The sequence below is a fragment of the Herpailurus yagouaroundi genome, unplaced genomic scaffold, assembly GCF_014898765.1.
Source record: "Herpailurus yagouaroundi ecotype Mexico unplaced genomic scaffold, PumYag 77, whole genome shotgun sequence".
Taxonomy (NCBI): domain Eukaryota; kingdom Metazoa; phylum Chordata; class Mammalia; order Carnivora; family Felidae; genus Herpailurus; species Herpailurus yagouaroundi.
This window is the reverse complement of record NW_024412388.1, coordinates 4,348,106-4,361,078: the sequence shown is the minus strand read 5'-3', so window position 1 is coordinate 4,361,078 and position 12,973 is coordinate 4,348,106. Positions and strand designations below refer to the sequence as shown.

At 61.2% G+C, this 12,973-nt stretch overlaps 2 protein-coding genes across 4 annotated transcripts in view; one reads left to right on the top strand and one right to left on the bottom strand.

The window, feature by feature from the left end:
- Positions 1-7,042, top strand: part of KLHL21 (kelch like family member 21) — a 12,535-nt gene extending 5,493 nt beyond the window's left edge. The window contains exons 3-4 of the mRNA XM_040459965.1: positions 2,366-2,438; positions 3,648-7,042. Of these exons, the coding sequence (XP_040315899.1) occupies positions 2,366-2,438; positions 3,648-3,941 (367 nt within the window). The 3' untranslated portion in view covers positions 3,942-7,042. The remainder of the gene's footprint in view (positions 1-2,365; positions 2,439-3,647) is intronic.
- Positions 7,043-8,954: 1,912 nt separating this feature from the next.
- The window catches only part of ZBTB48 (zinc finger and BTB domain containing 48), a 7,873-nt gene continuing 3,854 nt past the window's right edge, over positions 8,955-12,973 (bottom strand). For all 3 annotated transcript variants that reach the window (XM_040459942.1, XM_040459925.1, XM_040459932.1), the window contains exons 4-11: positions 12,170-12,281; positions 11,474-11,566; positions 10,996-11,082; positions 10,689-10,843; positions 10,116-10,252; positions 9,880-10,044; positions 9,401-9,489; positions 8,955-9,314 (exon numbers count right to left, since the gene is read on the bottom strand). In XM_040459942.1, the coding sequence (XP_040315876.1) occupies positions 9,018-9,314; positions 9,401-9,489; positions 9,880-10,044; positions 10,116-10,252; positions 10,689-10,843; positions 10,996-11,082; positions 11,474-11,566; positions 12,170-12,281 (1,135 nt within the window). In that variant the 3' untranslated portion in view covers positions 8,955-9,017. The remainder of the gene's footprint in view (positions 9,315-9,400; positions 9,490-9,879; positions 10,045-10,115; positions 10,253-10,688; positions 10,844-10,995; positions 11,083-11,473; positions 11,567-12,169; positions 12,282-12,973) is intronic.

Below are 12,973 nucleotides of genomic sequence, written 5' to 3'. Positions count from 1 at the left end.
TGTGTGTGTGTGTGTGTGTGTGTGTGTGTGTGTGTGTGTGTGTGTACATTCATGTGCACTTGTAGGTGTGTGTCCAGTTCGTCCCTTCCTGGCCTAGAGCCTGTCTGAAGCTGTGGGATCAGGAGGGAAGAGTAAGAGCTGTACTGTGGTTTCCTCTGTCTCCTCTTAGGAGCCTCAGAGGACATATGCACTTGGCTTCTCAGCCCTTCTCTTGCGTCCTCAACTGCCCTGGCCTTTGTCTGCTCCCTCCACTCTGCTCCCCCAGACTAGAGGCTCCTTCCCAGGCTTTCTTGGTGAGCACATGCAGGGCAGAGGTAGCACATCATTGTATGCCAGGAAACCTCCGGAGTGCTCAGAGAAAGCCCTGGAATCTCGGCCAGCTCCTGGTCCTGTTATAAAACATCATCTGACCCTTAGCCCAGCTCCTCCTCCCCCAAGTCAAGGTAGATGTCTTCAGAGAGGGGGTGGAGACAGCTATAAATACTTCTCTCAAGAGTGTCAGAACCTTGGCTTCAGCCCCTCAGAGTCCGTTCCAAGTTGAGCGCCTTTGAGAATGTCCTCCCCGCCCTGTGGTCCTAGAATAAGACGTGCGAAAAGGCCAGCCTGTCCACAGAAGGCCCCCTGTGCTTTCCTCATCCGTGTCGGGGTCTCTTGTCAGGTGCTAAGCCCCCGCAGCTGGAAGCATCAGGGTGCCCCCCACGCCCCATGCTAGCCTTTGTGTGGGTTCAGCTAAGCCATGGGAGGCTGGGGGTGGCGGGTGGGCTCAGCTCTGCCCTATCCCAGCCCCCAACCACGTGGAGATAGTGAAGGGTGGGGAAAGGCGTCCCGATTGACCTCCAGGGGGGTGGCGTGGGCAAGACCTGGGGTCTGGTTCAGATGCACGTTCACGTTTGCCCCAGAGTCACTCATTTCATGCCTAGTAAGCCTCGTGTCTAGTAAGCCCCATCGCGCCCTGCTCGAATGCCACCTGTCAGGGCAGCTCCTGTCCACAAGCTGCTGTTTTCAGGGGCACCCGGCACCGGGTGGAGGCCTCAGCCTCTCAACCGCTGCGGCCCTGACAGTTTATACGTCTGTGCTGGGGGAGGGCAGCCCAACGGCCTCTGGCACTGTCATCCTCACATGGGCCATGAACTAAGATGGGTTTTCACACCTTGAAATTTTTGGAGGGGGGAAAAAAAAAAACACCAAAGCAGGAGCCACATTTTGTGGTATGAAAAGTTACACGAGATTCAAATTCTGTCCACAAATAAGGTCTTTTCGGAATGTAGCCAGCCCGTTTCCAAACATCGGTGGCTGCTTTTGCGCTACAACAGTCACGTTGGGGAGTAGGTACAGAGCAGGCTCTGGGGGCCTAAGATGTTCACTGACTGGCCCTTCTGCTGACCCCGGACTCCTTACTCTCACTGCCATCTGGGGCTAGTGTCTGTGCTTTTCTTTTTTTTTTAATTTTTTTATTTTTTTTTTATTTAAAAAAAATTTTTTTTTTTCAACGTTTATTTATTTTTGGGACGGAGAGAGACAGAGCATGAACGGAGGAGGGGCAGAGAGAGAGGGAGACACAGAATCGGAAACAGGCTCCAGGCTCTGAGCCATCAGCCTGACGCGGGGCTCGAACTCACGGACCGCGAGATCGTGACCTGGCTGAAGTCGGACACTTAACCGACTGCGCCACCCAGGCGCCCCTGTCTGTGCTTTTCAAGGCTGTGCCTTTGAGCCTTTCCTTGCAGGGATCCAGAGCGTGTCAAACAAGGTGGAAAGACCCTGACCCCAAAGGGAGGGGCAGTGCTGGTGCCTTCTTTCCTATGACTGTGCCTATCCTGCTGGGCACCCAGGACACAGCAGTGAGCGGGAAGAGACTGGGGGGCTGACAGCGGTGGGGAGGGCCCAGGAATAGTCAGGGCGCGTCAGGGAGTGCAGGGGGGCAGGAGGGCTGGCCTGGACTGGTCAGCCGTGGAAGGCTGTTGTGAGGAGAAGACACACAAGTGCAGGTCGGAAGACGGAGAGGAGACTGGTGGGCAGGGATGTGGGAAGTTCAGATCTGGAGCCAGCCAGGGGGGCCGTGCTGGTGTAGAGCAGCGTGTGGGGGGGTGGGGGTGGGGTAGGGTGGTTAAACCTGAAGGTGTTTGATCTTCAGGTTTGAGAAGTAAAGTCTGGCTCTGGCCTCAGAGCCCAGGCCGGATAGGTGTGCTGGCCTGTGGCCCCTACAAACCAGGGATGAGGGCTCACTGGCCTGTGGACTCCAAATGACATCAGAGACATTCCCAGAGGAGAGGGGCCTGTGTGGCCCTTCTCTCCAGCTCTTTACACACAAGGATGCTTCCTCCTGCCTCTGATACGTTTCCCCCCCCCCCCCCCCACTTCACAGGGATGATTCTGCGGAGGTGGACGTATATAATCCCACAAAGAACGAGTGGGACAAGATCCCATCTATGAATCAGGTAAACATGCGGCTGTGTCGGCATTGGTAGCACAGGCTGGTCCTGTTTTCTGGCCAGAGTGTAGTCATGACATGTTTGGGAGATGGTCCTGGTGGGCAGGGCCCGTGCTGAGCCCTTTCCTGATGTTATTGCACTTAATAGAGGGCTGGGTTTTCCCTCGGTTTGTACTTCAGGGGCACTGAGATCTTAAATAAATCCCAGGGTTAGACAGTTTAGTGAGTTCATCCATTCGGACCAGCATTCGATGAGTACCTGCTATAAGCTAGAGAGCATAGGGAGAAGAATATTCCCCAGAGGGACAGCAAATGCAAAGGCCCTGGGGCAGAGTGTGCCTGGTATGGTCGCAGAACAAACCTCAGAGTCCAGGGTGGCTGGAGCAGAGTGAACAAGGGGACAGCGGAGGCAATGAAGTCAGACAGAAGGTCTTTGGGGATTGACCCTGGGGAATACAGTTATTTATTGAGTGCCTACTGTGTGCTCTGAACAAGACACTGCTACCACTATCTGATCAGGGTGTCTCCCCTCTGCTTGTCGAGAAGAGAGGTGCTGAGTCTGACCCTGTGATGGAGCTGGGAAGGCTCGGTGGCATTTGGCCACGTGAGCAATCTCCTTAGTCCTAGTAGTTGTATATCTTCTCAACATCTTTTTTCTTCCTTAAAGTTCCCAAACCTGCTCCCATGATACCTCTGCATGGCAATTGTCACAACTTACAACATCCCAGTTTAACATTTGCACTTAGCAGATGGGACTTCTCTTCTCCCCGTGATGACCTACACGTTACAGCAAATTTGGGCAAGAGGAGAACGTCCAGGGGTGTGGTTCAGAGCCCAGATGTGAGTCAAGTCCTGGCTCGGCCACCGTCAGCCACGTGAGGCACTGCTTTCGCACCTGTACGATGGGAGGACAGCCTGGCCCGCCCCAGGGCTGGTGCTGCTCACGGGGAGAGTCGCCGCTTCAGCAGCCTCCCGGCCACCGTAGGAACCAGGCACGGCGTGTGGCGCGCACCCCCCTCCCCCCCACCCCCGGCCCTGGTTCTGGAGCCGGGGTGGAGGAGGGCATTGGCCTGGCCTGGGGAGCATGCAGGGGGCCACTCTCATTTCTCCAGGAAGTGGCGAGGGTCCCAGGCACCTTCTCCATGGAGAGAGGCCATAGGGTTTCTGAGCTGGCCTGGCTGCCGGCCTCCACTTGCCTGTCTCCCTTGACCCGCAGGTGCACGTGGGGGGCAGCCTGGCCGTCCTTGGAGGGAAGCTCTACGTCTCAGGTGGTTACGACAATACGTTTGAACTCTCTGACGTGGTGGAGGCCTATGACCCAGAGACTCGGGCATGGAGCATAGTGGGACGGCTCCCGGAGCCCACCTTCTGGCACGGCAGCGTCAGCATCTTCCGCCAGTTCATGCCCCAGATGCCCTCTGGTGGGCGTGGCTTCGAGCTGGACAGTGGCAGCAGTGACATGGATGTGGCCCGACCCCGGCGGCCGCAGAACCCTGACGAGCTGCACTAGCCCTGGCCTGGCCCGGGGAGGGCCTCAGTGCAGGTAACACAGCATGTCTGGGGGCGGGGCAGTGAGCCCCTCCTTCGTGCACAAGGACGGGTTGGGTTCACCAGGTGGAGTTGGGCTCTTGGGTCGCCGAGTGAGCCTCAGGATGTGACCCCAGGAGAGCCTCTGTGCATTTAGAGCCGGACTCATAGCTGCTGGGAGCTGCCTCCCTGCCGGCACAGGGCTCTGGCTCTAGCAGGTGAACCCTCATGCTGCCTCTGCTTATGCCTACTTGCTCCCATGTCAGAGAGGACGGCCTCTGGTCGGGGACAAGTCCTCCCACGAGAGTCTGAGAGTGGTCCAGGCCTGCTTTCCTAGGCCCGCGGGCTCTGCTGGCCTGGAGCATCGGGAATCTGGCAGATGATGGCTGCAGTGGGGTCCCCAACTCCACGTCCGGTGCTGGACATCCCAGGGGCCAGCTCCCTGGATGGAGGCGGTCTGCCTGCCTGGCTCCTCACACCTGCTGGGATGTCCCACCAAAACGTGCCTCACAGGCGCAGGGCAGTGTGACTGGACGGGAGTGTGGCCTTGAAGTGGGCCCCAAGGGATGTGCTGAGTAAATCCTGTCTCCAGTGAATCTGGGTTGAGGCAAATGCTGAGTGCTCCATCCGCCTACCCCACCAGCTGGTGTTGCCACCTGACTTGGAGGCCTCCAGGACCGTCGTCCCAGGTGGATGCACGAGAGGGCAAAAGCCTGCAGGTGCAAGGTCGTGGCTCCTCCCTGGGAGGCCCTAGGAGTTTCTCATTGAAGCCCAGCCAGGCCGATGGTTGCGGATGCCATTCTCTCCCCTAGGGACAAAGAATCCTGCTGCTTCCAAAGGAAGCCCTGGACGGGGTGGCCCCCGTGATTGGCTGCAAGGTAAATGCAGTCTGGCCCTTCCTTAGAAGAAGGGTAGGGTGGCCAGGGACGCAGCCAGAAAAGAGTCTCTTACGGTGCCATTGCTGAAGGTCTCTGCAGGGCAGGGGGACAGCCACGCTCCTCCCAAGCCTGGGGCATCCCCGGGAGGGTGGCGTGAGGAGTTCCCAGGAAACTGCGGCTCAGGGGTCCCCGGTTCCCTGTTTTCTCTGGGGAGTGAATGGTCTGGTCTCCTCAAGGTCCCCAAGGATCCCTTGGCTGGATGTGTCTTTCTTCCAAAGAGGAGGATGCTTGCATTTCCCTCACTAGAAAGCTGGAAAGCAAATGTTTGTTGAGTTGCCTTTCCCAGTGAACCGCCTTGGAGATGTGTTCTTAGCAGGAGAAGAAAAGTTCTAGCTGTCGCTTCACAAACAACACTTTTTTAAACACTTTCTTTGGCCAGATGGCAAGGGTGGTTCTGGGGGAGGAAGTCTTGCGGCCTAAAGAGCTGTTGGCTGGGGCCCCCACCTTCTCTGCCATATGCCGTCACTGTCTGGTTAGACCTGTTGCAGGAGCGGCTCCGGTCCACAGCCAGCCCTTCCCATCCCCTCAACTGTCACTCACCGGGTCACTCCCGCACACCCACTGCGCCAGGCGCTGCCAGACAGCCGGCCGGGCGGTGGTCCTGCCTGGGGCTCCCCCGCCAGGTGGGCCTGGCCGTGGGATCCCTTGGGCCCCGGGGGACTCCTTCATGCCCCAGGTCCCACCTTCGCCCCTCCTGGCGTGCGTGTTCCCCCTCGGTCGGGACTTGCTGCCCCTGTCCCCCAGCGATGGTCTGACCTCACCTCCTCGGGACTGGTGCTGCCTCCTCCTGGCTCTGGTGCCTTCCCAGCAGGCTCACTCCGCAGGGGTTTTCCATGCCCTTTGGTCTCTGTAGGTAGAGGGTGTCCTGCCACAGTGGCTTGTCTCTCCTGTCAGTGGCAGCGGGGAGGGCAGGGCAGCGCTGCACAGGACCGAGGGAGCCCTGATGTGCACCAGGCACGGAGCTCTGCGCCAGCAGCTGCGGCCTGCCCGCTCGGTGTGGGGACAGGCCACGCAGATAGGTGTCACGATGCCTGCTGACAGGTCACCTGCAGCCACCCCCACCCCCCACCCCTCCCCGGAGCAAGAGTGCAGGCCTTGATCTCGTGGGGAAGGCTTTGGCGCCCTTCCTGAGGGCCGCCTCCGTGGAGGGTCCCTTTGGCAGCCGGAGAAGGTGGGGTGAGGAGGTGCCAAGGCTGCTGGAGCTCTCCCCACCTCCCTCCAGTGGGGCTGGGCTCTGGCAGGGTCAAGGACTTCCCGTGGTCAGCGACTTCCAGGGAGAGGTATCGTGTAACGTTTTTTTGTCGGGACGGGGCGCTGCAAACACGTTTTTCTGACAAAACCAGCCTCTGTGGACCGTACAGCAGGCCTGGTCTGGGCTGAGGGCTAGCGACCGCTCTGGCCTTCACCTGGCCTTCCCTGCAGACGCTCCCTTGTGGCAGGGGGCCCCGTGTCCTGGGTTCCTGCCCTTGGTTCTTCACCGTGACCAGCTGGGACACCACTGGCAGCTGTTGGTTGGCTGGTTCAGTGTGCACCCGTGACGTCCTCCTCCACGCTCGCTCTCTAGAACTACGCGGGTCTCCTCCACCCGGACCCCATCCTCTGTCGGGAGCACCAGGGCGGGGGAGGGGAAGCAGCAGCCTCAGCAGCAGCGGGTTCCTGCAGACCGCAGCCGGGGGTCCACGGTCAGGGACGGCCCTTCGGCAGCACCTGCTCCCCTGCCCAGCCCTCCCCGCTTCCCCCGGCGGGGGCTCTCGCCCGGGGACACCCCCCCCCCCCCCCCCCCCCCGTCCCCACTTTAGGAATGTCCATACACTGACCAGGGTCAGAGATGGGCCAGCTGGAGGTGGGACTGTGTTTGGATATACGGAACTTTTTAGTCTACGAGACAGTTTAAGTTATGAAAATTCAGTGACTCATATTTAATGCTGATTTGCTATAAAGTATTCTATATTTATATGACTTCAGAGACTCTTATGTGCTAAAGGACACGCGCCTTTCAGTGTCCCAGCTATCTAGTTCCAACCCCAGACGGTGGGGCAGATTTGCCTATTTATTTGTCCTATGGGCCTAGGTGTCCAGAATCCTGTTAAGAGATTTTAGGATGCCTTCGATGTATACTTTTTGAAATAAAACTATTTCCTATACACTCGGTGTCCTGGTCTTCATCCTGCCGCTGCTGTCTTGGAGACTTCAGGCAGAGGCGAGGCGGGGCAGCGGAGGGCTGCCCCCGTGCCCACAGAGGAAGAGGACAGACGGGGGTGCCCAGGGCTTGTGCGAACGGTCTTGGAGCAAAGCTTCTGAGGCCCTTTCTTGTCTCCGATCGTTACAAGGTGGCAAGTAGTGGGAAGCGGAGGCTGAGCCCAGGGCATGAGGAGCGCGGGAGTCCTAGCCCCACGTGCTGCCCCACGGCCAGTTTGGCCTCCCTGCCTCTACCCCTTCACCCGGTCCCCTGCCTCGCTCCCCCCACCTCCTGAAGGTGGGCTCTCTGGTGGTGAGGAGACCCCTGTCTGCAGGGGGTAAGCCTCGGACCTGGGGCGGGGAGTGGGCCCTTAAAGGAGGATCCTGGAAGAGGCCACGAAGTTCAGAAAGGTTCCTCGTGTATAACCCAAGGCATGGGCCGGTTTCTTTGTGGGGAACGGAGCATTTTGAGGCCATAGTTTATTTTTTAATAACCTCACTGAAATAGAGCTGAGGCAGTTCGTAGTCTGGGCATCGGCTGTTGTGCCTGGATATGGGCCTTACCTCTGAGCACCCCAGTGGTCGAGGAATACAAGGAAAGACGGTTAGATGGGTTCTGGGTGTAAAACAGATCGTTTCCTTCCTCAGACTCCAGGAGGAATTGGGCAGTGTGGAGCTCGTGTTTCAGGAGTCTTCCAGTGATAAGATTTAGGTGGTGCCCGACTTGAGCACTTGCTCGTGACTGTCACTGCCCCAATTCAGAGTTCACTCTGTGCCAGGCACTAAGCAGAGCACCTCTGCTGTGTGTCAGGCGGTTGTAGAATGTGTGTGCAGAGCTGGACACCCATCAGTGGGTGGGGCCTATATCCCCTGCCCTTGAACCTGGGCAGTGAGGTTCCGGTGTCTGCCTGGACCAGCACCACGTGGCAAAGAGGACACTGTGACTGGAGGGCTAGGTCATAAGGCCTCACGGCTCTGGCTGGAACATGGGTCCTTGGCACACAGCCACCATGCTGTGAGGAAGCCTGGGCGGCCTGTGGAGAGGGACCCAGGCCCACAGCCAGCACCGCCTTCCCAGGCACAGACACCCTCCCTCCCCCCAACCGTGCCCTCGCCAGCCTCCAGGGAAATCCTGGGGCGGCTTGCCATCTGGCGGGAGGTAACTGCGGGCCCTCTCACTGAATCCTTGTCTACAAAGCGGGTGCTATTACTAATTCCGTTGAAGAGGAGGACACGAAGGAGTCGCCTGCCTCGGGCAACAGGGCTGTCAGTGAAGAAGCTGAGGGGGAACGTGGGCGCCGGCACCCACACGCTTTTCCTGCAGGATGTGCACCCGGCCCTGCCGTCCCTGCAGAACCCGGGGACCAGCAAGGCCTCTTGTCATTCTAAACTTGGCCTTGCCGGCACCCCCGGCCACCTGCACCGGCAAAGCAAATGAGGACCCTCCCGAGGGAAGGATCCCGTCGGCCGTCATCTGCCAGCCAGGGTCCAGAGCCTGCTGACCACGAGCCCTACCTCAGGCTCCCCGCTGGGATCCGCAGCAGGCTGGCGGGGTAAGGTCATCGTCGGGGGCCCTGAATCCCATCCCCACTAGCTGGCAGCACCACAGCTGTGAAACAGCAATGCCATGGCTCCCAGTCCTAGAACCCTGACAGTGAGACAAGAGCACCCAGGCCAGGGCCTGGCCCCTAAAGACACTCGCCCAGGGTCTGCCTCTGCTGAGGTCTCCCAACAAGGTGGGGAAGCGGCTGGCCGAGCAGCACCCTGAGGCGCAGAGATGGCTGGGTGAGGCACCGTTTCTCCTAGAAGATTTGACGGGAAAGCAGCACACCCCGGACACCAGGTTACTGGGGAACAGACCGCCAGATAGGCTGAAACGATGGAGTCCCAAACCGTGTGATTTATTGGGGGCTGGGGCCAAGTGGGCTGTGGTGGCAGGGGTGCTACGTGTCACAGTCCTCAGGGATGGCTGCCGTGATGATGAGCGAGGGCTCCATGACCCCCGAGCTCACCAGGCTCTCCTCCGCACAGAGTCTCTGGCTGGGCAGCTGGGAGGTCAGGCCGCCCTGCGCCAGGGATGCCACGATGACCTCGGCCGAGCCCACCTCCAGCTCGGCGGGTGGCTGAAGTGCCACCACCACCATCTTCTCATCCTCAATGACCAGGTTCCGGAGTTTGCGCTGCCGCGGGTTATAGTTCTCCACCCGGTCGTGGATCTCCATGTGCCTCCGGAGGTGGGCCTGGGGGGCGAGGGGACTCAGGGCTGGGCAGGGAGGGGCCCGGGGTGGGGGGCAGGAGGAGGGACCCCGGCCGGCCCCAGGCCTACCTGCCGGGTGAACTTGTAGCCGCACTCGGTGCATTCGAACTTCCTGACGCCCTTGTGCCTTCGGACGTGCACGCGCAGCTGCTCCACGGCTGTGGGAGGGAGGGGACCCCGGTGTTGAGGGGAGGCAGGAAGTGGGCACCACGGTGCCCAGATGAGGGCGGTCCGGGGTCTGCAGCTGCTCCGAGGGCCCTGCCAGGCTCCAATGCCACCCTGAGGGTGCCACTGCACGAGACCCTCCAGGGCTCCCGCCCTGCCCTGTCACCGCAGCTCCAAGCTCCAGTCTTTAACGCACAGGGAGAAGAGATTCTCTGGTAGGAAGACTGGCACCAAGAAGGAGCGCGCGACAGCCACCGCCACGCCTGACCTCTCCCCGCGGACGCTCTCTGGCCCCGGTCAGCGGGATATGGCCCACCCTCCACCCCACGCAGGGCGTGCCTGGGGAAGGGTGAGCGCCAGGGGCCTCCCGCAGGCCCAGGTACCTTTGAAGGTCTTCCCACAGATCTGGCAGAAGTGGGGCCGGCCTTCCTGGTGGCGGCTGGCCACGTGCCTCAGCAGGGGCCCCTTCTCGGTGAAGCGCTGCTCGCAGAACTCACAGCCGAAGGGCCTCTCGCCAGTGTGAGTACGGTTGTGCTTGTCCAGGCTGGCTGTGGGGACAAGGCGGGGGCTCAGCCGCTGCGCCGCGGCCTGGGACGGGGAGAGGACAGGCCTGCCTCACCTTGGGTGCGGAAGGTCTTGCCGCAGAGGTGGCACTGGAAGGGCTTCTCGCCCGTGTGCGTACGCAGGTGCATGTTGAGATTAGCTTTCTGGGTGAAGGCGTGGCTGCAGAACTCACACACGTACGGCCTCTCATTCCTGTCCGGGGCAGAGGGCGGGGCAGGAGCATCACCACGGGAAGCAGCCCCCTTCACCCCGCGACAGCTGGGAGCACGGCTGGCCCCGGAGCCAGGGAAACCGGCCAGGCCGAGGCAAACCCGCTGAGCCGTGGGACCGGGCGCAGGCCGAGACCAGCCGTGCGGCACAAGGGCTCGGGCAGTGACGGGAGGGGCACCGGCGCCACCCCGGGAACCACAAAACTAAGAATCTGCCATCATGTTACCCTGAGATCCTCTCCCTCAGCCTTTCTGCCCGGCAAGCCTACTCCCCCCTCAGGCGCCCCCACCAAAGAGGCTACAGGCACCGGACTCGGGGTGGAGAACGCTCTGTCCCACGAGAGCATCACCTAGCTGCCTTCTGGACCCTCCACGCCGGCAGTAGGACCAGGCCCCGGGGAAGCCCGGCCAGCCCGCACCTGTGCTTGGCCTTGATGTGCATCTGCAGGCCGTTTCGGCTTGAGGCCCTGTGCCCACACTCCTCACACACAAACAGTTTCTCCCCTCGGTGCTTGAAGGCCTCGTGCAGCTGCAGTTCTGTTCGGGACAGGAAGCACTTGGCACAGGTGGGACACTGTGGGGCAGAGGGAGTGAGACCAGGCTGAGAACAGGGAGGGGTTCCCTGGCCCCCCGCACGACAGGAACCACACAGCCTGCCGGGTCTGACGCGGCTGTGGCCACCTCTCTACGGCCAGCTCCCAGTTCTCAGCACAGCCTGGCACTTACAGCGTGGGGCTTGGGGGCTCCGTGGAGTTTGATCAGGTGGCTCTGCAAGTCCTTCTTCTGCATGAACTGCTGGGAGCAGGAGGAGCACTGGAAAACAGGCCCGAGGTCACCTCGGAGGCCACCCACACCAATGGGATCCTGGCCACCCTTAGGCTATCGGGGCAGCAACCCACAGGCAGGGCCCAGCCCGAGACGACAGGAGGCTCCTTGGTGTGAAGGACGCTCCAGAGAGGACCCCCCCCCCCACCGTGCCGTGCCCACGGAGATGCCGAGCCTGCCCTCCACAGAAAGAAAAAGGACCCAGAGAGGGCCAGGGGCACTGCCTGAAGGGAGGGGACACTGGATGGGTCCAGAAGGCTGGGCGTCTTGACAGCTGGCGAGAGGGAGGTGCCTAACATCACCCCACGTACAGGGCTTGGCAAGAGGGATCTAGGGGCTGCCCCTCCGCCCACGGCCCCGGGGACAGGCCGAGCCTGACCTTGTAGGGCATCTCCCCCGTGTGGGACACCATGTGCACCCGCAGCTCCATCCTCCGGCGGAAGGTCTCCTGGCACACGGAGCACGTGAAGACCTGGCAGTGTGAGGGGCAAGCAGGGCCGGCATCAGGGGGGGGCCTCTGCCTGCGACGGCAGCCTCTGCCCGGGCTTCCACTCGCTGCTGGGAGGAGTCTGCCCGAGGGGGGGATCGCTAGGGTGGGAGAGGGCAACACGTGACCTGCCTGCCCTGACCCTGACCGTGGCTGAGCACTGCAAACCCACCCCACAGGCTGGGGGCAGGAGCCGGGAGACCTCACCCGCAGACCCCACACTGGCGACAGGCCTCTAGGAGGAGAGGGTGGGGTTCAGCCGGCCACGTCACGTGGGCCGGCCAGCAGGGTGGGGGCAGCAGCCCGTCCCCACCAAGGCGCCCCTTCTCCAGAGTCCAGGGACCCAAGCAGGCAAACTCAAAACGCTTTCCAAAAAGTCCCTCTGGGGCCGGTCCCTTCCGCCCTCGGGACCAGCGTCCCCACCTGTAATACCAGGAAGCGGACTCGATGGCATCCGCTGGAGCGGACACTCCAGCTCTCTTGGGTTTACAGTCCTAAGACGGCTTCCTGAGGGCCCCTCTCAGATGGCAGGAAGACGAAGGCCAGCGTCCCCTGCCCACAGAGTCCTGGGCCAGTGCCCGCAAGTACCTGTTCCGAGCGGTTCATGCAGTTCCGGGCTTCGTGCTCCAGGAGGTTCTCCTTCCGAAAGTAGCACTTTCCACACTTGGGACATTCAAAGGGTTTCTCCCCAGTGTGTTTCCTGCCAGGGAAAGCCACGGCGGGCGCGGGAGACTGAGTAACTGCCCGCCTCCCCCTCACCCGGTGTCCCTCTGGCTCCTCCACCGACAGCGCCGCGCTCCACAGTGCAGTGCAAGAGCGGTCCTGAGGCCGGCCACGGCTCACCACGAGGCTTGTTCAGGCCTGGCCGATCAACCTGCACGGGGGAACCCAGAAACCCTCCTCTTGTGGGAGCCCGCACAGCTCCCTACAGCGGGGCCACCGCAGGGCCACACAGGCCCAGCTGGCTAGCATCTCTGCAAAGACAGAAATGATCCCTGGGTCCTGACTTCCTAGAGAAAGCACCCGATCTGCCTGGAAGTTCTGCGGGCTTTACCTTCAAGACCGTAGCCAGAATCTGAGCATTTCACCTCACCTCCACTGCTATCACCGAGCGCAGCCATGCCACCCCTGGGTTCCCGCCAAGCCTGCCTCCCGACAGACGTGAAATTCAGCGGCCAGAGGCGCCCTCAGATATAGTCAGACCTCATCGCCTCTTTGCTCCCAACCCCACGATGCTGCCCGTTTCACCGAGAGAAGGCTGGGGGCCTAGCCGGTCTGCCCCTGACCGCGGGGCTTCGCTCCCCAGGTCTGGTCTCCCTGACACTCAACGGCCCCTGGCTCACCCCAAGCTCTCTGCTCTGGCTCTCCTGGACCCACAACCCCCCTCCCCTT